At 42.3% G+C, this 27,550-nt stretch overlaps 1 protein-coding gene across 15 annotated transcripts in view; it reads right to left on the minus strand.

The window, feature by feature from the left end:
- Positions 1-211: 211 nt before the first annotated feature.
- LOC126356181 (uncharacterized) overlaps positions 212-27,550 on the minus strand; it is a 70,449-nt gene continuing 43,110 nt past the window's right edge. For all 15 annotated transcript variants that reach the window (XM_050006953.1, XM_050006961.1, XM_050006956.1 and 12 more), the window contains 3 exons: positions 12,000-12,142; positions 3,618-3,707; positions 212-689 (listed from right to left, as the gene is read on the minus strand). In XM_050006953.1, the coding sequence (XP_049862910.1) occupies positions 491-689; positions 3,618-3,707; positions 12,000-12,142 (432 nt within the window). In that variant the 3' untranslated portion in view covers positions 212-490. The remainder of the gene's footprint in view (positions 690-3,617; positions 3,708-11,999; positions 12,143-27,550) is intronic.

Here is a 27,550-nt window from a genome sequence, read left to right on the forward strand (position 1 = left end):
AGAGTGATGTGATAGCATTTAAACAAATGGCACAATGAACAACCTGATTATCGCTACATGCCTTCTTCACAGCTGTATCTGGTAATTCATTTCCATGTATTCTCATGCAGTCCAGTATCCATCAGAATGATACTTCCTTCCCCAGCCTTCATAAGTGGTGACTGGTGTCCTCGGATTGATTTTTACAGCTTTGTAATATACTTACTCCATGAAAAAAAAAATTCAACAGTCCATATATATTACAATCTCCTGCAACATGGGACACTGACACTTCAACCCTCAAATCTGACTTTTCTTGGTCCCATTTCAAGTATGTTACCCACTTCACTGTTATCTCCATTACTGTCCTCAAATAAGGAGATTAACACTCAATTATGTTACTTCTCCAAAATAGGATATGTTGACACATCCAGGAAGTTTCAATCTTCCTACAGTACAGTTCACAACATTGTCTTACAATAATTCTATTTACAGAACTTGGAGAACTTAATTAACGTTTCTTCTTGTGAGTGGCTGCTTCTGTTGCATTATTGGCTACCCTGTCTGGAAATCTTATAAGTATTTCCTTTCCAGCAATTGTACGCCCCTGCATAGCCTTCATAGCTTTCCCAGGAGAGCTGCTGTCTTTGTAGTTAATGAATGCACACGTTCTTTCTGGGTACACATAGACACTGAGTATAGTTCCATACCTGAAAAAGAAATTTTAAAATATATATATATCGGTTATCTGCTTTATTAGAAGCATATCATATGTGGATATATATTTTATAATGGGCCCAACTTTTAGAAGTTTACACAAAGTAATGTATCTATGTCTACACAAAGTAATGTATCTATGTCAGACACCTGTGGATAATATATCGATAATCATACGAAGATCATAATGTGTAATTAGTATAAATAGCAGTGAAACAAGGGCACCACTCCCTTTTGCTCTGTTCTGTTGCTCTTTTATTTTTGCTCTTTACTCTTTTGCCTTTGTGGTTGTCTCTTTTGGATAGCTTGATTTATGTTACACAATTAATTCTACAGATTTAATGAACTGGCGATAAGAGAACATTTTTGGACTGTTACTTAATTATTTGCAACTGGATCTATTATTATAAATCAGAATATCAAGAGCATGCATTTGAATGTCGCATGTTCCATGTAGAGGATCTGTTGTTTTAAATGTTTGGCATCAAATGTGTGAAATACTGTAAGTAGACTTTTATTTCTTTAAAATAATATGGTTAAAGTTTAACCATATTTCATTTACAAAGCTATCTTTCCTTTACAGATTCATAAGTTTGTGTGTTTTCTTAAATACAGAAGCCTTAAATACGGAAGCATTTCTTTTGGTTATTATACACTCCTGGAAATGGAAAAAAGAACACATTGACACCGGTGTGTCAAACCCACCATACTTGCTCCGGACACTGCAAGAGGGCTGTACAAGCAATGATCACACGCACGGCACAGCGGACACACCAGGAACTGCGGTGTTGGCCGTCGAATGGCGCTAGCTGCGCAGCATTTGTGCACCACCGCCGTCAGTGTCAGCCAGTTTGCAGTGGCATACGGAGCTCCATCGCAGTCTTTAACACTGGTAGCATGCCGCGACAGTGTGGACGTGAACTGTATGTGCAGTTGACGGACTTTGAGCGAGGGCGTATAGTGGGCATGCGGGAGACCGGGTGGACGTACTGCCGAATTGCTCAACACGTGGGGCGTGAGGTCTCCACAGTACATCGATGTTGTCGCCAGTGGTCGGCGGAAGGTGCACGTGCCCGTTGACCTGGGACCGGACCGCAGCGACGCACGGATGCACGCCAAGACCGTAGGATCCTACGCAGTGCCGTAGGGGACCACACCGCCACTTCCCAGCAAATTAGGGACACTGTTGGTCCTGGGGTATCGGCGAGGACCATTCGCAACCGTCTCCATGAAGCTGGGCTACGGTCCCGCACACCGTTAGGCCGTCTTCCGCTCACGCCCCAACATCGTGCAGCCCGCTTCCAGTGGTGCCGTGACAGGCGTGAATGGAGGGACGAATGGAGACGTGTCGTCTTCAGCGATGAAAGTCGCTTCTGTCTTGGTGCCAATGATGGTCGTATGCGTGTTTGGCGCCGTGCAGGTGAGCGCCACAATCAGGACTGCATACGACCGAGGCACACAGGGCCAACACCCGGCATCATGGTGTGGGGAGCGATCTCCTACACTGGCTGTACACTTCTGGTGATCGTCGAGGGGACACTGAATAGTGCACGGTACATCCAAACCGTCATCAAACCCATTGTTCTACCATTCCTAGACCGGCAAGGGAACTTGCTGTTCCAACAGGACAATGCACGTCCGCATGTATTCCGTGCCACCCAACGTGCTCTAGAAGGTGTAAGTCAACTACCCTGGCTAGCAAGATCTCCGGATCTGTCCCCCATTGAGCATGTTTGGGACTGGATGAAGCGTCGTCTCACGCGGTCTGCACGTCCAGCTGGTCCAACTGAGGCGCCAGGTGGAAATGGCATGGCAAGCCGTTCCACAGGACTACATCCAGCCTCTCTACGATGGTCTCCATGGGAGAATAGCAGCCTGCATTGCTGCGAAAGGTGGATATACACTGTACTAGTGCCGACATTGTGCATGCTCTGTTGCCTGTGTCTATGTGCCTGTGGTTCTGTCAGTGTGATCATGTGATGTATCTGACCCCAGGAATGTGTCAATAAAGTTTCCCCTTCCTGGGACAATGAATTCACGGTGTTCTTATTTCAATTTCCAGGAGTGTAGTTTGCATGCACCATTTCATGCACTATAGTCTTTTGTTTGTGAAATACCACAGAACATGCAATCAGTTTAATATTACAAAGTTCGATAATCAATTTAATACTAATTGCCACAAGGAAACAGATTTAAATTCATAATCAGCAACAAATTTTATTGAAAGATTTGCTCTCCAAGCCAAAACTGTGAGCTGTTGCTACTTTCAGAAGAAGCTGCACAAACGTTTGTAAAAGTTCAGAATTAAGTCAGTCATTTAATGAAAGAGGCCCCAGTTTCATTTAACATTGCCACCATTGCTTTCTATTTTAATATAAAAATAGTTCACAACCTGAAATTGCCTTCCATATTAATTGCAAATAAAATAATTAAATCCCAATTAATGGGTTGTGACATTAAAATCTGTACACTGCAATTACACAGTCATGGCAATAACAGACTTCAGAAGTGTACTTACTGAAAGATAAATGTCAACATTCATGATTGCTTTTATCCATTCAACTGCACAGTCATTCATTGCCCATTTAAATTATATCTTATTCATAATTTTGATACAATTATCATTATAGATACTTAAAGCTTATTTTCACAATACTCCTATTCTTATAAACTTCACAGAGGGAGTATATGGCAGAGAACAGCTTAAACCAAATCTGACATTTGATTACAGCTTCCTGGATATGAACCTGTTCCAACTTTGATAAGAGATCTCTCCTTTCCATCCTCCAGGTCTCACGTTCAGGGTGGTGACCTCTTCCAATCTGGCAACTCCTATTTCCTCACACACAATTATGTTTACATGTAAGTATCTGTCTGTTACATTGTGCTTCGAAAAAATAGCATACTGAAGTGATACTTACTTAGAAAATAATTCCTTTAGCATCTTTTCAGTTACTGCTGCAGTTATATTACCAATCCATATTGTACAGCTTCCGAATGGATTAGAAGGGCTAAAAAAGAAAATATTATGTTTGTATAATGAACACAGCCTGTTGAATAACTTTCAGGGTGCATTGTTTTTCCCTAGCCAACAAAAATTAGTTCCATTACATATTTTCTGTCAAGGGCTTTCTTAAGAAAGCATTCAGTGTCAGCATTTGTCAGTAAGTAAGTATATGGTTGAATCATTTATGATCACGCCAGGCTAAGTAGCAAGTTATTTTACTACAAATTACCAAGAGTAAGTAAGAATGATCATATTTCATTTGCAACACAGTAAGATGTGTAAATACCTGTAAAAGTCAAAGTCTGCTGCACACTTACCTTGTTACATCTACTATAAAGTCTGCAATTTACTGTACGCTGTGTGAGGAGGGTAATTCATACCTACATTATCAGTTTCATGTCCTATGCCATTTACTTCTTAAGTGAGGGGAAATCGATTGTTCATATTCCTCTGTACATGATCAGTCTCCTTATCTTAGTCTCACTATACCCACACCAGACATACAATGGTGACAGCATAACTGTCACCTAGACTTCGAGTACAGCTTCTCTAAATTTAGTCAACAGCACATCTTGAGAGCTGCATATTTATTTATTTATTTTGCTGAGTATTCAAATATAAGTTCCCCAAGCATTTCTATTACATTTTTGCATGGGCTATAATACCCCGTTAGGATCCAAGCAGCTTGTGTCTCAATTTATTCTCTGTCTGGAGTCCATATCACCAGAGCCATGATAGCAAACACTGGTACAATACTCATGAATTGGCCAAACTAGTGTCTTGTTCGTGAATTGCGTTATAGACGCGGATTTTACATGATTGCCTCATTTAATATCACTTCTTGGTATACGTCTACACCTACGTGACTACTCTGCATTTCACAATTAATTGCCTACCAGAGGGTTCTTCCAACCACCTTTCTATCATTCTACTCTTGAACGTGGCATGGGAAAAAAGAGCACTTAAATCTTCCTGTGTGAGCTCTGATTTCTCTTATTTTGTCATGATCATCATTTCTCCTTATGCAGTGGGTACCAAATGAATGTTTTTGCAATCGGAAGAGAAATTTGATGATTGAAATTCCTGCCACATTGAAAAATGCCTTTTAAACTTCCTGGCAGATTAAAACTGTGTGCCAGACCAGGACTCAAACTCGGGACCTTTGCCTTTTGCGGGCAACTGAGCTACCCAAGCACGACTCACGCCCCGTCCTCACAGCTTTACTTCTGCCAGTACCTCGTCTCCTACCTTCCAAACTTTACAAAAGCTCTTCTGCAGAAGCTGTTAAAGCTTTACCATAAAAACACGACAGGAATATGCCTTCGTAACTACCAGTAGATCAGACTACATGCCGCCATCTACCTGTCATTTGAAATATGCCCTATTACATGTATGTTTTGCTAAATGATCACATAACGATAATAACAAGAATAAGTACATCCAAGTTAAACAACAAATATGTTACTCTAAAGTAAAAGGAGTCTTCCTCAAGTGCTGTTTTACTGTTTTCATAATGTGATGTCGACCAGACAACAAGGTACGTTTTTTTGATACCAAGTATTTCTGTATATTAAATGCCACGCAAGGAGTCGCGTAAATACCGCTGTTGGTGTCTACAGCTGTTCACATGCGGCGAGGTCCTGCCCCTCCCTATCAGCTGGCGACACGACCTTCTCCCTCCATCCCTACCTCCCGCCCGTCGAGTGAGCAGCCATTCCAGTTCTCTTTCCCCCGGCCCCCACCTCAGCCATTGGCGCGGGCAGCATTTGCACATTTCCCCTCGCCCCTCCTCACCGCCATCCCTTCGTACATTCATACGTTGCAGCATAACCAGTAAATCCAAGAAGATAGTTATGAAAATAAATTCACCAGCTTAATATTGCCCTACAGATTTGATTAGTTTTATTTAAGGATGTTAATCTATTTGTGTTGTCTATTTGAGTTTTCATTGAGGAACAAAATCGTGAGAGAGAACTTTTTCCTTGTACGCATTGTCTAAACCATCAGGATTAGTAAACGTTGGAGTTTCAGATCCATCTCCAGCTATGTTGTATAACCATCGCAGATAATAAATGGATCTATATGGCGTCAAGGAAGCTGGACCTTGCTGTGATATTTGTCCTGTAAACAACGGCTGAGTGGGAAACGCATTAGCCAAGGAGTTGAGTTTGGAATGCCATTGCAAAATACAATTTATTTAGAAGCATAAAATCTACCAGTTACCTAAATCTTAGAAGGACAGAGCACCTAAACAAAAAAATGAGTCACGATCATTTTGTGAATTTTAACACTTGAGTTATCTGAGTTCCTTGAAAACATCCGCCATGCATAACTGCCGTGAACAACATAAGCTAACTCTTGAAGGAAATTTTGTGACCATACCGAGGAACTGAACTCCATGCGTAGCAAGAGGACAGACCCAGCATTGATGCCCGTACTACCGCCAAGCTAGTTAAAACCGGACGCAGCCGTACTGTCAGCTGTGCTGTCAGCAACTTACATGTCACGAGCGCAACATGTGTCGCACCTTAGCACCTCAAGCTGTACTGAATCTCAATATAGAAATTCTTAAACATTATTTATCGAACCCTTTGAATAACTTTACACACATTTTCAATACTAAGGAACTTACATTCCTCCCTACACACTTTATATATGGCAAATGAACTCTAATTTTATTAAAAACGTAAGTGCTGACAGGTAAGTCATATCGACGTCTTCGAGATGCAACTAGCTTCGTCGCACCGCCAATAATGATTATATGGAAGCAGGTAGGTGAGAGAATTAACAACAGGAACAACAATCATACCCCTGAATGATTGATTGGGAAACTGATAATCACCAATATTTGCAAATACAAATCAACCCAGAAAACAGCATATCACATGTTTAATAATTATTGGTCTGTTCATTGAAGGAGACATAAAACCACTTTTCCTCAGAATCTTGTTAAAGGAAGTATTAACATGACACTACACTATTCCACAGCATTACAAATAACATTTCCATGACTTAACGACAGTTTTCTTGTAGGTAGAAGTGCCAAAGACTGTCAGTTGGTATGAAAATATAAACGAGAGCATAAAGGAATACCAGGCGATACTTACACTTATTTTGCTACGAAATGTAACTGGAGAATAAGGGAATTTTGTGTAAAGGAAATGATATTTTGTACTTTTGTTTCTGTCGCAGTTTTGCCACTACTTGCATCATTATGATGGGTTGCCAATTACTCATATCTAATTACTTGTGTCCCGTCACTTGTGTTGATGTTTTATTTTTACTATTGTTCATTTTGTCCATGTCTTATTTATGCTATTATCAAATGTTTAGAGAGTTTTAGTTGGAGTCTGCCAGCAGCAGTAATTTAGAACTTGTATCAACCTAGTGTTTCCCTGTGTCACTGTGTTACTCGAATGATGAGGATAGTAATTTTTGTGGGATTTCAAGTATGCTAGGATAAGTTCCCGAGTACTGCCAATTATTTAAGTGTTTAGTAATAATGATGTCTTAGGTAAGAAATTATTTTGGAAGGGTAATTTAAGATTTAACCATGTTTTATTTCATTTGTATTTGAATGTTTATCTGGAGGGACATACTACATCCATACCCCCGTGATAGGTAACATAAACAGAATGAATCATGCCCACAGAACGAGCAAGCTTTGGCCATATACCAAGTCTGTTGGATGAACAGGAGAACCACACCTACAGGGGCACGTACCTTACGTGACACGACTGGCAATTGTGCGGAAAACCTAGCCGTCTGTGGCGTTTCTTCACTTTTCAATTTCACAGCATAGTCCATCCTACCCACTTTCATCTTTCCTCTCTCAACAGAACAACACATGAAGAGTCATGCACCACCCGCAGTGGCACGTATCTTATGTGGCGCGACTGGCAATTGTGTGGAAACCCTAGCCGTCTGTGCCGTTTCTTAACTTTTCAATTTCGCAGCATAGTCCACCCTAACCACTTTCATCTTTCAATTATCGACAGAACTATTCAGTTCAGGTGAACCAACACAGTTGGACCTTAATCTTTGATGCCGAAGAAGAGTTCAGGAGAACAGTGTTCCATGCTCTCTGACGACATCTGATTAGACACCATCAGACATGAACCGCATCTAGCTCGCAGCTAAACTGCCAGTAAGCATAAATCTCTGTTCAAAACTTGAGCCTTCTATGACACTGTTTTTCCATTGTATTTTCCGAAGGAATACCAACTATTGAAGTAGTAGCATTTAATTGTATGATGTGTCTCAGGACCCTGGGATATACCCAAGGATAGACAGAGTTTTAAGCAACTAGCTGTGCCCAATGAGGCCAGCACCATGGAGTTATAGAGACAGCGAGTTTAGTCACAAAATGTTGAGAGGATAAAGACGTTGAATTTGGTTACATCATAAAGGCTTTGACACACACACACACACACACACACACACACACACACACACACACACACACACACACACACACAAAAGAAAAAAAATCCTTGCACTTTCTGTTTCCACTGTGGAAATCTCTAGATTCTTCTCAAGTTTTGTTGTTCTCCTCTCTTTAGCAACAGCACTTACATCCAACGACACAATGTACGCCCCACCTGCACAAAACTGGTGTCATTTATCTTTGTCATTCTCACTTTATGGTGTTAAGCAAATATACTGATGCATAAGAAACTTCCTCTCACAACGTGAACGTTATTGCACTTAGATGGTCAGCTCACAGAGGCATTTAACTTTGTTTACTTATTGATACAGCATATGTAGCAATGTAACAGGATAGTTTTGTACCTCATTTTTATATTTTCATGTCAATGTAACAATTTTTTTGGGCTCAAATGGATTTCATAGGAACTTTGTTATGAACCAATTTACTATTGCATAATGTAATTTTAAACAGAACTCACTGTAACAACACATCTAGCGTGATGTCATGTGTAATCCCACTTCTGTTTTGTTGGTCATAGTTGAATAAACCATATCGAGCAAGCAAATCTATTCCCCTTTATTCAGTAACAGTATACCCCTTCTGTGACATTAATATTCGTCACTTCTCACTCTGAAGCACATAAATACGCTCATCGGGCGCAGGAGCCCAAGAACATGTGAAGAGACTGTAAAGTACAGACAGCGTAGTGAACACTGTCAGTTTGCTTCATCTCTCTCTCTCTCTCTCTCTCTCTCTCTCTCTCTCTCTCTCTCTCGCAAACCTGATGCTTGCCTCCTGCGCCATGCATGTGCACACTGTGTGCGGCATTTGACAGTCGCAGACCCCTCAGCTGACACGTGCACCTCTGATGCCGCATTGGTCTTGGAAATTGTCTGCTGCACACCTTTCTGATGTAACGATAGATTCGGCCTTGCAGCCAGCTGCCGCTCTGGAGTAGCTCTCACGCGCCGCCCTCACTTAGTCTAGCCTCGAAGTCATCTGTAGCGTGCTGCTCTGTTGTAGCTGCCACACTCCCACCCACCTTATTAATACTACCACGACGTTACACACTAAACTTACCTTGTTATAACCATTCTTATTGTGATATTATCCTGCTGCTAACAACTTTTCATGCCACTATGGCTTACTCCCTTAGTATTAGCACCCCTTCACTTATGTTTTTATACCTGAAAACTCATTCGTGATTCTGTTGTCAGCTAACTTGCCGGTTTTATATAATGTATCAAATGATCACCTCTTAGCATCAATCAATGACCTCTTAAAACATGAAAAAGGACAAATTTCTTATGATCGCCTGTTAGCACACTTAAAGGAATAGTAAACAGCCTCCAAACTATATACAACCATTGAACCCAGCGCCACAGTAACCCCAGTCACTGCTACCAGAAGAAAGAACCTGTCAGGCACATGCCCTCCCTTAGTTTTAAGACTGCAATAATGATATCAAATCATGTGGAAAAACTAGTGTAGCGTAGTGAAGTGTTCCCTTAGTGATAACCCCTTTGTAAATGTGTTTGAAACACGTGAATCTTCCCTCATACCCCCTGCGCTGAATTCCAGTGCACAGACCTGGCCACGGCCACAACCCCTTCCTGCTTGGCAGCCTACGCACTGCCCGCTGAGGACAACACAACACGCCACCTTGCGCCACTCTTCCTTGCTTGTGACATCAGTGGTGATATCTTTACATTTTCAACTTATTTAAGCAAAAAAAGGACACTTTTACTTCACCCTAACAGCAGAAACACTTGGCATGTTTGCCTCATTCAAGCCATCGTGTTTTGTTCTAATGTGTTTCATTAATGTAATTTTGTTTTGATGTTTTATGATTTTTGATGTTTTATGATGATTCTTGTATACATGTAATACTGTTGATGTGTGTAAGTCCCTTTTGGACCAATACGAGGTCTTTAGAGTCTCTACACCCTCCCATAGGTTAAGACCCATGCCATCTTCCATGAGGGCTATTTTAATGAAGTGATATTTACTTTGTTTTACAAACTAAAACATGTCACAATTAAATAATAATTACATTGAGCAAATTCACATACGTTCTCTGCTCCCACAGAAGGGGAAGGAGTGTAAAGAATGAGACAGTCAGTAGGAAAATTTTAATTTATTTTTTAGCCCCCAGAGGTAACTTCATTTTTCCATTACGGACAAGCCACAGTCGGCAGCATTGGCTGCCTGTAAATTCTTTCGCCCAGGGTCTAGCAACAGGAAGTCAGCACCGAGGAAGGGTACCTTGATCACGCGCTTCCCTCATATGCTGAGAAGTTAACTCCGCCCCAGGCATCACTTAGCAGGCAATGCTCTGGAAAGTTCCATTGCCGTCCCCACGGGTTTCTCGGTCCCGACCAATCAGGGTGGAGCAAGCCGCGTGGTACATCGAATATGCCTGGCCGCCCGTCACCGGACCCGCTCTCTTGTCTTCTCGCTCTCTTGGACGTGCGTTCTGTAGCAGTGAACTATGTTTCGCCAAACTCTACACTCTGGCTCAACCTCGCCTCCCTAGGCCTAGCTATGTGACCCCTTTTTAACGTGCTTTCACCAATAACTGGCCTTTGTCTAAATATTATCCTATTCATTCTATAACGCCCACCGCCTTCCCAACACCCCATCTTTTACAAGTCTATCTCCCTATAATCCAAGAGCCAACCATTAGGATCACAGTGAGACTGTTGGAAATTACGGGGTGAGAGCTTACAGGCCATATGAACTCAGTCGACAGTGACCAATGCAGCTTCAGCTGTTTGTGAATGGCAGCCACCTCCTTCATCACAATCCTGCTTTGGGCACTATCCAAAGACATATCTATATGTGAATATAGTTCTTTCAACAATTCAGAAAGAAACAGAGGATTTAATTTCGAGTCTAGGCTGTGCTCGCATAAAAATGAAAGCAAGAGCAATGCAAGATGCTGCAAGAGCTGCTGTACCTAACTCTGGTATCACAAGATCTGAGGCACCACTGTTACTTAATAGTTACTGATTCAAATTATATCAGACAATAGTGGCAATAACAGCAGCATTCATTTATGCTACTGAAATGAAATGTCATGTGACTAGGGCTTCCCGTCGGGTAGACCATTCACCTGGTGCAAGTCTTTCGATTTGACACCACTTCGACGACTTGCGTGTTGATGGGGATGAAATGATGATGATTAGGACAACACCCAGTCCCTGAGCGGAGAAAATCTCCGACCCAGCTGGGAATCAAACCCGGGCCCTGAGGATTGACATTCTGTCACACTAACCACTCAGCTACTGTGGGCGAACATTTATACTACTTTGTCAATACATGAGAACCTGCCTCTGGTGAATAATTTAAAAAAAAACACCAGTGTAGAAATGCAAAAAAGTGAGTTGCGCGCACGCACGCCCATGCCCCCACCCCCCCACCCCCCACCCCCCACACACACACTGTTCGTGGGGCACTCAACTGTGTGGTCATCAGCGCCCATACAAAGTTCCAAGTTTTACACAATCCAATCAAGCCACTGTCACGAATGATGATGATGAATGATGAAGATAACACAAACACCCAGTCCATGAGCATAGAGAGTGAGTGAGAGAGAGAGAGAGAGAGAGAGAGAGAGAGAGAGAGAGAGAGAGAGAGAGAGAGAGAGAGAGAGAGTAGGGGGGGGCGGAGGTTAAAAGAAGGAAAACACATAGAAAATGGATATCTGAAACAAAATATTAGTGAATGGAGGTGGTACAAACTGAAAAATTGGTGAAAGTAACATCATCAACAAAATAAACCAAATTCTTTAGTGTCTGTTACAACTCTGTCAAGTGCTTCCAAAAAAATCACAGCTACACAAAAATGGTCAAAACTTCTGCTTACTCTGTCAGTGGATCATATGCCTTATTCTCGGTGACAGTGGACACTGGAGTTTCATCATCAGAGTGGTACACATCATCGTCCTGTAAGTCAGTGTCATAGCAGGAAATATCAAATTCCCCTAACTTCAGCAATGCAACAGCATCCTGAAAAAGAGGGAAACAAAAGAGATTAAACCTTTAATTTGGAATGGCAAATGAAGAAATTTATGCCAATTACAGTAACTGACAATGAGGATGACAGTATAATAATGAATATCTACACAAAACATAACAAATAATAAAATGGTGTCAGGAATAGGACCGATGGAAGTTTCTAGGAAAAGCATTTTATTTTCTTGAAATGGACAGCAGTACCACACTTTCAAGAATTTCACACTGAGCCATTTCAGTACTTACTTTTACTCAGTACTACTAAGCATCTACAGCTGGATGACTTGCTAGCGTAGCAGTAATAAAGTATATACACAAACCTTCCTCACGAATTCTGTCAAAATCGCTACAGTAGTTCCCAAAATTAACCTTCCATACAAACAGAAAAACGAGGGCGTCGAGATTGGGTGGGGCATTAGGGGACGACTTTATAATATATGTACATGTCTGTTCTCATGTGTTAGACCATTTTCATTACCTATGTTTATGATTACAGACAAGGGCTCCCCCCCCCCCCCCCCTCCCCTCCAGTTGTTGACACAACTCAGACCTCCTGGTCATGACTGCCTTCATTTGAAGAACAGCTGAAAATTAATTAATTCTCTATCTGAAAAAGGACGCTATTGGCAAGGTGCACTGTTGGACTGTGTAGTGTGGTTTGTTCACTTTTACTTGATTTTTGTAGCTCTGCTTTACACTAATTTTGCCTATTGAATGTTGTTTGTCAAGGTGCTATAGATCCAGCACAGACACAAGTAATGTTTCATATTTTTAAGCATATGTTTTGCAATATAGTAACACCTCAAAAACGTAAAAACCAAACCATTGATTGGAATGAGGCTCGGTGTAAACAATGAACATTTGGTGTGTAGCAAGCAATAAGAGATTTAAGAATAATAAATTAAAAATGTCTTTAATTCGAGACTCAACAGGACATTGAAAGCCATGATGTGTATACACTCATTACAGCATCCAGATGATACACACAGACACTCTAGCCTCTATCAGTGATTGAGCTCTCAGTCTACTGCTAAAAAAAAACACCATTCTTCAGTTCAATAATAATCAAGCAATGGAAAATCTAGGATGGAATGTTACAATTCGAGAGAAGGAAAGTTGCTACTCACCAAACAGCTGAGATGCTGAGTCGTGATAGGCACAATAAAAAGATTCACACGCTCATAGCTTTCGGCCATTAAGGCCTTTGTCAGCAGTAGACACTCATACACACACGCACACGCACACACACTCACGCAAGCGCAACTTGCACACACGTCTGCAGTCTCAGAGAGCTGAAACTATAATTTCTTTAGTCCAATAAAAGTTGTCATGACTCACGCAGCACAGCATTCAACACACAGCATATCCCTCTCGAGTAGATTTTGCATTGTCACAACCAACAGGCTTCGCTCTGTTACACCAAATACCCAATAAATTGATCCACTACCTGATGCAACATCGCATTCTGAATTGCTATCAAACCATTTTAAAATAGTACCCTACAAGTCTGTACCAGGTAAGACAAACAGCAAGACACTGAAACCACTAGGCAGGGCCCAGATCTGGTGTCTGAGGCAGGTAGTACTCTAAATCCCTTTAAGTGGCTACTGGCGAAGGGAATGAACATTTGTTTGGGACGAAAAAACCAGGAAACACTCTAATCCCTTACCCCGCCACTAAGCATTGGCAACAGACTAGCACTAAGCGCAAGTGGGTCATGAGACCACACCTAGGACAGCAACAGTTTGTCAGCAGCACAGAGCTGCAGACAGACGCACGGCCACACAACATGGGTATCAGAAACTTTTTTGGTGAGTGATTCCTTTCAGTTTTTATATACATTTATTTATGATTACTTATTAGTGTTGATATGAACGTCAGTTTTTGCACACTGTTAATTTGAGAAAAGAGTCATTAATATTTTGACACCATATTTATGATTCTGTTCAAAATTGTGGCTTTGGTTAAGCCCTTTAAGATGCTCACAAGCAGCATTAAACCACCTGGAAGGAGCAATACAGAAAATGGGTGTGACCCCTGCTGACTTCATGTAACGATAGATCTCATTCATTTTTTTGCTCTAAACAATACTAACATATGAATTAGCAGTTTCACTCTGTAACTACAGATCGGCTATAAAAGCAGTGAATAAAAGAACAAATGGGTGAGGAGTGCGAGTATCTCACAGCTCACAAACATGTCAGATGTGTCTGAAGTAAACCTCTTATTATTGTGGTGAAGCCAATAACCCGAATCTATGCACACATAATGGTAAAACAGAGAGAACTTCTTGATTTTAAAGGAACTTGCCCATCGTGCATCTACACAGTGACTTAATTTTTCTGATGGATTAGAATTCTAAGTTCTATGAATACATGAGACTGTACAATACTTCAATGACGAAGATATGGATAGTAGGACACTGATAAGGTAGTATACATAGAGCCCAAATTGAAAGTAATGTGTTTTGGTACAGAACCAACACAATTTCTGTGGTAATTACAATAAATAAAATCTAATTCTTTGTTCAAATAATTAAGTACTGTTACTAAGAGATTCGAACCAATTTCTCAACACATTTTACTTGACTTAGACCTGCAGCAAAACATACTGATGATAGCTGCTCTCAACATTAATTAAAATTAAAGAAAGAACAAACCGCCTTCAGTCACAAGTTGCATTTATTTATTGCACTATGCATTTCGAGCCCTGGAGGCTCATCTTCAGGTGCTTTTTAGTGATTTACTTCATGTGTTTTAGTTGTTTGCCTGTTGATATTACATTTTTGGTTACAACATGGTATATTGTAAATATAAAAAAAAAAAAGTAAAATTAAAGAGCTGCAATGTTGCACCTCACTAGTCCTTAGTAGGCCTACATGATTGTTTTTAAGCGATTGGTTCTATTGTACCTAATACAAACTTTTTCCTATCAAACAGTGCATTATAAATAGAGTCTTTACTATTATTGTCGGTAGAAGGTTTTATTCAAGCACCTTGCTACTTATTATTAACTAGCTTTTTCTTGTGACCTTCCACGCAAGTAAAGAGCTGGTGCGACCTACAACCATCAAAGCCTTGCCATGTAGGCACATTTCATTGTTCACATCAGGTGACAATGCCCTGCGGTGCACAACTACGCAAGCTTTTATGGCAAAAATCTGATAACTCAGCTTCTAGGCTGTGGCAAGATGGAACATCAAGCACCTACTAACATACCAACAGACACACAAAAAGTTTAAAAATAATAGTTTTGTTGTCTATTTCCATTGCAATGACTGCTCATTTTAAGTTTTCTATGTATAAACATCGGCCAATTACATTTTAGTTATACTTATAGATGCTGTACCGTGAAAGAGAATTTGCATATTTATTGCTAACAATTCCATATTTCAACAGTTGTTTGAAAATTGTCAGTTAAGGAAATGCTTATCTCGCTTCGATGGAGTTGCTCTTGGATCAACAGCTAAGGATACACAATTCTGAAGGCCACCAATTTGGATAAACTAGGGACTTTGATAAGTGGGTCAATGGTGCCTTTTGTTGCTATCTGTCTTCATTCACTCATATAAACATAAAAAATAAATAAATAAATATTAATTTTAAAAAATAAAGTAAAAGTGACTTCTGAAAATTCTCATAAATTGGGGGAAAAAAAACAATAACTGATTCTGATTCTGTAGCCATTATGCTTTTCAGCAACTAATCTAAAAATAACTTCTTAGTGACCTATACAATGATAAATTTAATGGTGGTGCTTGCTTCTTCCTGTTTTTTCCTTTCTGAATTTCACTTTGGTTTAGTTATCAATCTGTGAGTTCCAACTGGTGAATTTATTTCATTTAACTTCCTCAACATACTGGTTGCTATAACGTAGTACAAACTAAATGACTGTCACGGTTCATTTGTAGTGGCAGAAACAAACGAATTTATGACAACTTCCCTGAAGCAGATAGTGTCTCAATAAGTGTTTTTCTATTCTTGTGTGACTTTGGGAAAACTTACAAATGCAAATTACTTTTAGTAATATCTCAACAATACTAGGCTATAATATATAGATTTTCCGTTTATTAATTAACAGAAAATTTAAAAAACTTGTACATATGACATTGGCATGTAAAGGGTTTTACACATAACTGTTATGTGTAATTGCTTTCAAAGAAACGTCCTTGCAAAGGAGATGGTTTTACACCTCAACTAACTAAAAAAATGTATCGTCTATGGTAAGCAAACTAACAAATTTTATCAATAGTTAAATAAAATGTCAACACTATAGTATGTTTCTATTATAATTCTGCAGTAAGTTTAAAGAGAAAAAGGATAGAAGACAGAAACATTGACAGCGAGAAGCCAGATAAAGATTGCAATTAGCAGGATGAAGGAGTGAGAACGAGAAAGACCTGGATTTCACAGTTGGAGATTCTCAATCTAGGAAACTATCTCAATAGCCTGAAAGTGATGCTCTACTTTGTAATGATTATGTGGGTGTCGCTTTGTCAAAATCCAGCACTTCCAGAGGTATGTTTTTCATGGAGTCTAGGGGAAAAACTTTGGAAATTGTTGACTTTTCTGGTTTCTGAGCCTTACTATAAATAATTTTTTTACAGATCTGGAGATGGGCTCAGATGCCAATTTTGGAATGAATGACTGCAATCAAAATGACATTGGTCAATATGTCAATCAAGCGTCAATTATATCGACCGAACTGAAGAGAGAACCTCTTGATAATTGTTGGACTCCTCCAGTGTCTTATGACTTTATGAAAGACACGACATATTTAAAATGGAAATTCAGTTATTCTTGGTTGGAGCCTTACTCACCATGGCTTGTACATTCCCGTTACAGAAAAGGAGCCTCCTGCAAATACTGTGCATTGTTTCCTCCAAATCCTAAATGTGTCAGGGGCATATTGGGATCTTTTACTATAAGTTTAAAGACATACATGAGCAATGCAAAAAGCCCATAGAAACTCACTTCCAAAAAGTTACTTTGGAACATGCTGGGGCATTTGTCGCAAGTGAACCAAGTGGATGTGCAAATCCACACACACTCCCAGAAAACCTTCGAAGAAAACAGGAAAATTATTAAATCCATTATTTCTGGCATTACATTTTGTGAGACTTACAACACAGATTATATTAGATTCAGTTTTCGTTCCATAGGCCCATCCAAGAAATGAGATGATTCTTGTGGGTGTGGAACATGTCAGAAACTATAACATAAACATTTGAATATAATACTTACTACCCTGATCATCTGTCAGGAGATTGTCAAAATAGGTGAATACAATGCAGTAAACTGGAACAGCTAATATTTACAGAATTAACACGCTGTCAGAATGAAACATTGTTATGCACTATTAATAAATTTATCATACACGAAATACCTGACTGTTGTGACCAAGTGCTGTCAAAGCTGGAATCTAACAGACATTTTTACTTAAGCTGGCTTAACAGTCTCTATAGAGTAGAAGGAGTTGCCTATCAAAAAGTCTTTCAAGCTCTGTTGAAACCATGCTTTATCTGAAACAACATTTTTGAAGGTTGCTGGCAATTTATTGAAAATGTGTGTTCCTGAATATTGGACCCCTTTTTGGACCAAGGTAAGTGATTTTAGGTCTTTAAGTAGATTGCTTTTATTCCTAGTATTGATGCTATGTATTGAACTAGTGGATGGAAATAGATATGTATTACTTGCAACAAATTTCATTAACGAATAAATATACTGAGAAGCAGTGTCTAGAATTAAAATTTCCTTGAACAGGTTTCTACATGATGTTCTTGAACTTACACCACAAATGAATCTTATCACATGATTTTGCACCCTAAAAACTTTTGCTCAATTTGGTGAGTTCCCCCAGAATATGATCCTACATGACGTAATAGAATGAAAGTAAGCAACATATGCAAGTTTTTTTATACTCATATCTCCTAAAACATCATTATCACTGCAAATACAGACTTACTTAGGCGCTTAAGCAGTTCTGTGGTATGCCCTTACCAACTGAATTTATTATCAAGTTGTAATCCCAGAAATTTAACGCTGTCAAGCTCTTCGATCTGCATGTCTTCATGTGTTATACACGTGCTGGAAGGAAATCTCTTGCAGGTTCTGAACTGCATATAGTGGGTCTTCTCAAAGTTTAATGAGAGTGAATAACCTTTAAATCAGTTACTAATGTCAGTGAAAATTTGATTAGCAGCTATTTCTAAATCTGTACTTGACCTGCTACTTATTGCAACATTTGTACCACCTGCAAACAAAACAAACTTAGCATCTGGCAATTTAACAGCTGAGAGGTCATTAATGTACACAAGAAAAAGCAGTGGACCCAAGATGGAACCCTGAGGAACACCACATGTAATTAATTCCCAGTCAGATGAAGACTGACTGCTTACTGCACAGGTATTTCACAATGACAACCTTTCTTTCCAGTTAGATACATAAGACTCATTGCCAGTGACACCATAATATTCTAACTTAAGAGGATACTGTGGTTTACACAGTCAAAGGCTTTTGACAGGTCACAGAAAATGCAAGTAGCCTCTAATTTATTATCAAATGAATTAAGTACATTCTCACTGTAACTGTAAATAGCTTTCTCTATATCAGAACCCTTAAGAAGTCCATACTGTGATTTGGACAATACGGATGTTCGAGTCAGTTACACGAAACAACACTTTATTAACAGTAGTTCATTTATTCACCTCTTTACACAAGCAAGGCTTACAAAGAACTGCTATGGCGGAAGAGAGCAAATATAATCCTAACTTAGCATCCAAAGACGATGCTCGGAGTGTAGAGACAACCGTATATCAATGCTGGTGTTGACCTCATTGGCGCCACATAGCCAACCCCCCCGCAGTGATATACTATGGAGGGGCCGGGGGGAGGGAGGTTGACCAAGATGTCGGCAGGGGTTGTCCGCAGGCGCAGGAGCCGGACCACAGTCAGCTCGACAGCGTCGTCAAGGAGCTGCATGGGTAGATGACGTGAAGGAAGGTTCGGCCACCGAACCTGGAAGACGAAGCGCGCCAGGCATCGTACTGGGCATGCTGGCTGTGCGGCAACAGGTGGGCCGGCGGTTTGCATGTGGAACGGAGCGGCGATGACAATGTCTCCAGGGGGCGTAGCGAACACACGTAGAAACGTCCAGGTTGACATCGGTCGAGAGGGGAATACATTTCCCCAGGTGGCAGGGAATGGTGGAGGTTGTGTCATGAGCACTGGATGAAGGGAAACACGCGATAAACACCGTATCATCACGTAGTATTATAGAGATGTCGTGGATAATGTCCGGGGGAACAGGCACAAACACTTCGAGCGAGGGCATGTTCAAGATTGGGGGGGAGTGAGAAACCTCGACAGGGCAAGACAGGCGACAGGGGAGAGGTCGAAGGGACCGCCAATGGGCCTGGCGGCAAGGACGTGATAGTAGGGAAGCTCGATGTGGGGAGCATGGGGTCACTCAACGGAGTGCGTGAAACCGGAGTAGCAGAAGGGCTCACGAGTTCGCCAGGGAGAACAATGTTCTGCCATATACGAACTCGGCTATTGTGCCTTTGAGGTCTTCCTTATAGATCGCACAAATGCCGAGTAGCACAAGTGGAAGGGCTCCCGTCCAAAGAGAGTCATGGCATCGAAGAGCCGCCTTGAAAGTGTAGTGCCAGCACTCAACTAGCCCGCTACTTTGCGGGTTATATGCTGTGGTATGGATGTGCTGGATGCCGCAAATGTTTCAGATCTCATTGAACAGGGCCGGCTCAAATTGTCTCCTCTGGTCAGTCGTGATGATAGCTGGACATCCGAAAGGCGATACCCATGATTCAACGAAAGCTCCAGCAACAGTTTCTGCCATAATATTGGGGAGGGGGACAGCCTCGACCCAGCAAGTTGTTCGGTCAATAGACGAGAGAACATAACAAGAGCTGTTAGAAGGGGGATAGAGGGCCGACAAAGTCAATATAAATGATGAATGTGCTAGAAACGCCCAGGAGGGATCGGAAAGGCACCGGGGGGGGGGGGGGGGGGGGGGGTGAAGTGTGCTTGATTACTTTGCATCGTTGGCATGCGATGCAGGAGCATGTCCACTGCTGGCAATACTTGTTGACATTTCTCCACATAAAGCGCTCTGCTACAAGGTGGGCAGACACACGGACACCAGGGTGGGCTAAATTATGCAATGCATCGAAACAACTAGACGGAGCGTGGTTGGGATGAGGGAGCGTAACGTGCCCGTACTGTCATTGCACCACATCTCACCATAAATGCCAGGGAAGGTGGTGCGGACGAAGTGTAGTGAGGAGGTAGAGTCTGAAATCAGGTTTTGTGTGTCCTCGTCAGCGGGTTGGAGGTTAGGCAGTTCAGAGAGGTCTAACAGCGAATGGACGGCGTCGACTCGTGAAAGGAAATCAGCAACCATTTTATCAGCACCCTTTATGTGTCTGACATCAGTAGTAAACTGAGATATGAAGTCCATGTATCTGAAGCGCCAAGGAGGCAGGTCCGCTGGCGGGTTTGTGATAGTCGCAGCCAGGGGTTTGTGGTCCGTTAAAACATAGAAAGGGCGGCCCTCAACGTCAGTCTTAAAATGCTTGATCACTTCGTAGACCGCGAGCAACTCCCTGTTAAACGCGGAATATTTCCGTTGTGCATTGATGAGCTTGCGCGATAAGAACTGCAAAGGCAAAGTCAGGCCGTCGATAGTCTGGCTAAGGACAGTGCCAGTGGCAGTATCGCTCGCATCTGTGGCGATGAAAAGCTGCACATTGGGATGCGGATGCGCGATGGTGCAAGCCTCGGCAAGAAGATTCTTGAGAGCGGTGAAAGAGTCAGTCATAGTAGGGGTCCATGGAACGGGCCAAGATCCAGAAGTGTGGTTACCTGCCAAGGTGTCCGTCAGTGAAGCCTGAATCTCCCCAGCCGAGGTAGCCCGGCGATAATAATTAACCGTCCCCAGAAAGTGCAGGAGCTCTTTGAATGACGCAGGTCTGGGTAGGTTTAGTATTGTCTGTACTTTCTCAGGGAGCAGTGAAATGCCGTCAGCAGCGACCCGAAAACCAAGCAAGGTGACAGCAGATTGATGTAGCTGCAATTTGTCCTGGTTGGTCTCAATGCCTGCTGCCGCTAGAGTGTTCATCACAGTTTGCACATGTCGAATGTTCTCCTCGACAGAGGAGCTAAATACAAGAATGTCATCAAGATATGCAAAGCAGAATTTTAGGTCTAATTGCGCTTCGTTGATGAAGCGTTTCCAGGTCTGGGTTGCGTTTTTCAGACCGAAGGGCATGAATCGGAACTGAAATAACTCGATTGGGGTGGTGTTGCTGTCTTCCCGATGTCTTCAAGTGCCATGGGGATCTGGTGGTAAGCCCATTTGGAATCAATGACAGAGAACGTGGTTGCACCTGCGAGGGAAGTGGAAAGTCGGCAATGTTGGTTATGGGGTAGGTGTCCATAATTGTTCGTGCGTTTAGCCGACGGTAGTCACCGCACATGCGCCAGGACCCATCTTTCTTGGGTGTCATATGAATGGGCATACACCAGCTACTGGCAGAGGGTTCAATGATACCGCAACTTAGAAGTTCAGAAATCTGTTTTTTAAGGTCGGAGAGGTGCTCGGGACAAAGTCGACGTGGTTTACTGGAGATTGGGGTACCTGGCTTGAGGCAAAGTTTGTGAACCATGTCGTTAGTGACAATGGAAATGTTGCCGGCAGCGCGGGAGGCAGTTTGTTTACAGTATGCGGGGGGGCAGGGCGGGTGAGGGGTGGTCATGGTGTTCAGAGCCACTTGGAGGGTACTGCAGGATCCGAGGAGGCAAAGTGTCCCAGGAGCCAACACGACAAGATGGCCACCAGCCCAAAGCAGTGGCACCAACGTCAGGTGAGCTCGGTAGAGCTTGTAAGCTGTTAGTGAGTCCATAGTCTGAGGGTGCGGTCTGTGGCAGCACAGTCGCAGGCGAAACGCTAGGCGCGAGTGAACTGTTTGTGTTGTCAGTGGTGGTCGCACGGCGGCACGCAAGAGCTGAAGTTGCATAGCTTGAGATGCTGTCGGCGAGGGGAGGGGTAGGAGCTGTCAGTTCGGGAACACATGACGCTCGACGAGCATGCCCACTCGTGTCCGGCCGAATGTCAAATGCTGCCGTGTTAGGGGGGTATGGCCCTGTGGAACTGTCAGTACATGTTATGGCAGACTTGATAGCACAGTTGTGAGGGGTAGCGCGAGGTAAGCATATGGAGGCTCAATTGCTGGGACTACAAGCAGATTTGGTGCACTTACTGACCTTTCTTTGTCCTTGCTGCAGTGTCTGTAATTCCTTTGTAGTGCCAGAGAGCTGGAGCTGAGTTTCTTGGAGCCGGAAGGAGAGCTCAAAGTTTTCCTTGCATAGGCAAGCGACGTTTTCAAGCTCGACAAGGCACTTGTGCATTGCTTCTTGTAACGTCATCGACAGAGACGAGCATGTACGGATGAGATGAGCCCGGACCGATGTGTCACAGGGGGGTTTGCTCAACAGAGCACAGGGGAAGTGAGTCTTGGACGGGTGATGAAACAGGATGTTCCGCACTAGGTCTGGTGAAAGTTTGTGGTGTCGCAAGAAGTCAATGCCTAGTATAGGTTCCTCAATATTGCACACTAAAAAAGTCGACTCAAGTTTGCAGTTTGCGGACAGTGAGACAACGTGGGAGGTTGGACCCGAGTATTGCAGTTTAGTGGAATTCACGGCTTGCAGTGAAGTATGATGAAGTCAGATGTTCAATGACACTAAGGACTTGGGCAGCAGCGAAACATCGGCACCTGTGTTCACTAGGAAAAAGTATTCCAACGAAATGTCTTTAATATAAAGTCGTCACAATTATCCAGTTGTTCCCGGGCAGAATGGAGCACTGAGAGTTGCCTGTCAAGTTGCACACAGGAGGCGGCACCCAGACCTACCTGCAATTGGCGTTTGGGAAGCAGCAGGGTGGTCTGCAGTTTCTCACCAAACCGTGTGTGGAAGTAACAGTATGGGTAGTGCGGTTGCATTTACTGCGGAAAGTTCGTTGCCAGAGGTGGTGGCCGAGATTCGGTGGCCGCAGCAGGTTCAGTTGAAGGAGGGGGCGTGACCATGGGCAGAGCCGGTGACATCCTAGCCGCTTGTTTACTGCTTCCCGGAGTGAGCGGAACAGTTGGTACAGTGCAGCCCCGGCTGCATGACGAACAGCCTGAACCTGCCAGGTAGGCAGTGGGTGGCGAAATAGAGCAGTGATGCATCATGTAGTTTGTCGGCAATAGTAATTCATTGCTCGACAGATTCGGGAGACCTCTGAGCCAGAGCAAAGCGGATGTGAGGAGAGCTGTGTCAGAAAGTAGATCGGCACTGACCAGGGCATGTAGCCGTCTCCAGGTTTGTCGTTGCCTAGTTGCTCGAGTGGAGCACTTGCCGTATTGCTGTCTCAGTTGAGTGCGCAAGCCGACGTAGAACTGTCTTTTTGGCTAGAGTGTACCAGGTAGCTGAGTCTGGGGCATCGACCAGGTCAGCAATCAAGTCCTCCTGGTCGTGCAGGTGGGTGATAAGGCACAGAAATCTGGTTGACTCATTGAGTTTGTAACGGTCGAACACTTCATCCACAATCTTGAACCAGGTTGTTGCCCTGTCGGGATTAAATGGCAGCAATGTCGGTAAGCATTGTAGAATGTTCAGAAGAACAGGTTGAGTTGAATTCGTCAGGGCACTGCCTGACACGAGCTGTTGCTGCTGCAGTATTCCAGGAAAGAGTGCCTCCAGGGGATGTGGCGACGAGGGCTGGTCGGGTGACAGCGTAAAGGTGACGCATTGTGGTTGAGTGTGATCCATCACGACGCGGAAGCCCGACGCAGGTGTGATACCATAACATGTTGACTACGGTTGCGGAAGCTCAACATGTTGCAGGCGTGTTCGTATTGATGTTTCGCGGATGAGGCACCAAGATGTGCCGAGAACAGTGGCGGGAGCTCGACTGGAGCCAGAGTGGGGGTGACAGGTGAGAAAAAGTTTAAAGTTTGAAAGCGCGTGCTAGGCAGTGGAAAGCTTGACGTACAATCTTAGCCAGAGCCACCTGTGTTGCAGGGAGGCTGTGGAGGTGCGGGCTGTCCAGAAGCGCAGTGCGGAAAATGATGTCGACGTCGGACGGAATGTGTGAATGTTCACTGTTCATAGTCACTCCACTCAAAACGGTGTGCGGGTAAGATGAATGTCATGGCACAAAACAGTGAGGCGTAGCAGTGGAACGGAGATGGAGGTCAGGCACAGATAACAAGCCATTGTTCCTGTTGCAGGCCGAGGTATCGAAACAGGAAGGCATGTGCTGATGTCGAACCAAGGCAGGCGCAAGCGTGGTCAGATGCTGAGGAGGTTGACCTGTGAACAAAGCAGTTCCGTCCACATGGCACGAATCTGTGTGGTACTGCACAGATTGTGGTGTGGCAAATTGTTGTCCAGGCGGTGGTAGGTTGTCCAACAAAGCATTTGCAGAAATCGGCATTGGTCCCACACTACACAGAGATCCGTAAGAGGTAACTGCACCGTCGATGAGGGAGGGCATATGTGGTGGGAACAAAGGTGTCTGATAGCCAGAGTCATGCACTCTCCTAACCTTACTTATTGTTGCAGGCTCGAAAACGTCCGGCGAAATCTGCATAATCGAGTGAGAGGCATTGTGTTGCAGTCCTGGCAGGTGTACATCGCCCATAACACGCTGCATGTCGATCACAAAATCCGTGTCAGGTGTTGGGCCGAAGTCATTGTTCAAATGTTGTGTTGACGTAATAAATCCAAAAATAACCGATGCAGAGGTCGCGGACACAGTAAAACAGCGAAAACGGAAGACATTACAACTCAGGGTCACCAGTGCGGTGGATGTTCGGGTCAGTTACACCAAAGAACACCTTATTAACAGTAGTTCGTTTATTCACCTCTTTACACAAGCAAGGCTTAGAAAGAACTGCTATGGCAGAAGAGAGCAAAGATAATCTTAGCTTAGCATCCAAAGACAATGCTCAGAGTCAGAGACAACCGTATATCAATGCTGGTGTCGACCTCATCGGCGCCACACATTATTTGCAGTCAGATGCTTAAGGAGACACCTGAAGACAACCTTTTCAAATATTTTTGAGAAAGTCGGCAAAAGTGAAATTGATCCAATAGTTTGATGGTATCTCTTTAACCCCCTTCTTGCGAAGTGGCTTATCTTCAGCATATTTTAGCCAGTCTGGAAATGATCCACTGCTCTTAGAGGTAAGCACTATGGTGATGGAGTTATTGAAGGGTTTTATAAAGAATGGATTGAAGCAGGAGACATAGTTCTGAAACACCATGTTGAGAACAGGGAAAAAAATGTAAGCTATCGATCAGTCCATATCCAAAATGAAATTATTGGAATATGTGGGAATGTTCTAGGCTAATATTAAAGTGAATGTGAAAAAAGGCTGATTCGTTCAGTATATTACAATATGAAACAACTGATATTTCTGGAAGCGAACAGTTATCTATTAGTGCTTGGTATTTCAATGAAGAATCAAACAAAGTTGATGAAATGTTTTCTGGCTTTGTCACACTGAAAGCTCTAGATGCTAAATCCATTGCACAGATCGTCGACAAATTTTTATCTAAAGCAAATCTTGACCCATTGAAATGTGTTGGTTTGGGACTTGATGATTGTTCAACAATGGCCGGTAAACACATGGCAGTTCAAGCAATCTTATGCAAAAAGTATATGAAAGCTTTATTCTTTCACTGCTCTTCGTACAAACTTAATTTAGTGATCAATGATCTCAACAAACTTTCTGGTATTTGGAACACCATGGGAACCATCAAAGACATTATTAATTTTTTGGTGAATCAGTGCTCAGGAGGAAGCTTATATCCAACATTTCATTGTTGTGTGAAACAAGATGGAGGGAAAAACACAAAAATGCCACACTTTCAAGTAGTATTTTCCTACTATAATATAAGCCTTAGAAACCTTATAAAGTGAAGGAAACAGTTTGACCTGAAAATATGCTTTTCAGCTCCATGCAGCTGCTTCTGGCTTCCCGTTTATTGTTAGGATAATTTTAATTGCCAAATATTCTGCTTTGATGGAAACTGTGGTTCATATTCTGCAGTCCATAACTTTAGACACAGTCAAGGTCTCACAACACACAAAATTAATTTTGCAGTTGCTGAAAATTCACCGTGACAATGCGGAAAAAGTAATGGACAAGATTTTGAAAGAAGCTATGGACACTGCAGAAGAAATTGGTCTTGAAGACATAAAAATAATGCCATGCATTGCTGGAAGTCAGCAACATCAAAGCAACCCTCCAGCATAAAATTGATTGGAGTTTTGGAGAAGGTCATTTGTAATACCTTATTTGGACTCCATTACTACCGCTCTCGAAGTGTGTTTTGCAAATGAAAACAATCCATCATTTGCTTTCCCTAAATTACATCTGGCACAAATGAAAACCATATCAGCTGATCAACTGACAGGAGCTTGTGAAACCTTTGCTCAAACCTTTACAAACATTAAAAGTGAAACTGGAAAAAATATGATGGAATACACAGAACCTGAGAGGAGCAAACTATTTGTGATACAATTAAAGAAATGAAGGACTACTTTCCAGAAACACAAAAAGCTTTGAAAATTTTGATTACTCTCCTTTGTACAACATGCACTGTCGAACAGTCTATTATCAGTTTAAAGACGAATAAAAAGAAGCATGATGGTAGAAAGTCATCTCAACGGCCTAGCAATGATGAGCATCCACAGAAAATTAATTTTTGACAATAAAGAAGTTTTCATTGACAAAGTGTTGCAGGAATTTACAAAAAATCTGCAAAGATTCTGTTTTTACTAATTTCCCTCAAATGTAAGTCATTTAAAATATTCATTTTAATTTTTAGTAATATTAACTGTTAAAAAACAATTTCCTACTTGAGTCATTGTACAAGAATTTATTCATTTTCTCATCCTCTTTCTCACGCTACTCCCCTAACATATTGGCTGGTGACCTCCTTGTGCTCAGGGCTGCTGCTAGGACCTATGGGCTCCAGGGAAGTGTTCTTGGGCCCCTTCCAAACATTTTTCATTTTAAATTATGGATTTTTGGATAAAGTCAGCAAATTTTAATGCAAAAAAATCAAATAACGTCCTTTTTCATGCTCATAGTTTACATAAATTCAATAGTATTTTCCATCATTTTAATCATGAGTTATTCATGTATATGTGCTTTTTAAACAATCCAGCAGGCTCAGTGAAGGCCTCTTCCCCCAGACTTTGATTGAAAATCATAGTGCAGATACTAAACTTGCATTTCTTGTGTACTGATTTGGGCACAGGCCGATGAGCCCCATTCAGGGACCTGCGCCCGGGTTACCTTTGTCCCACTTACTCCCCTCCCCC

The sequence above is a fragment of the Schistocerca gregaria genome, chromosome 3, assembly GCF_023897955.1.
Source record: "Schistocerca gregaria isolate iqSchGreg1 chromosome 3, iqSchGreg1.2, whole genome shotgun sequence".
NCBI lineage: Eukaryota > Metazoa > Arthropoda > Insecta > Orthoptera > Acrididae > Schistocerca > Schistocerca gregaria.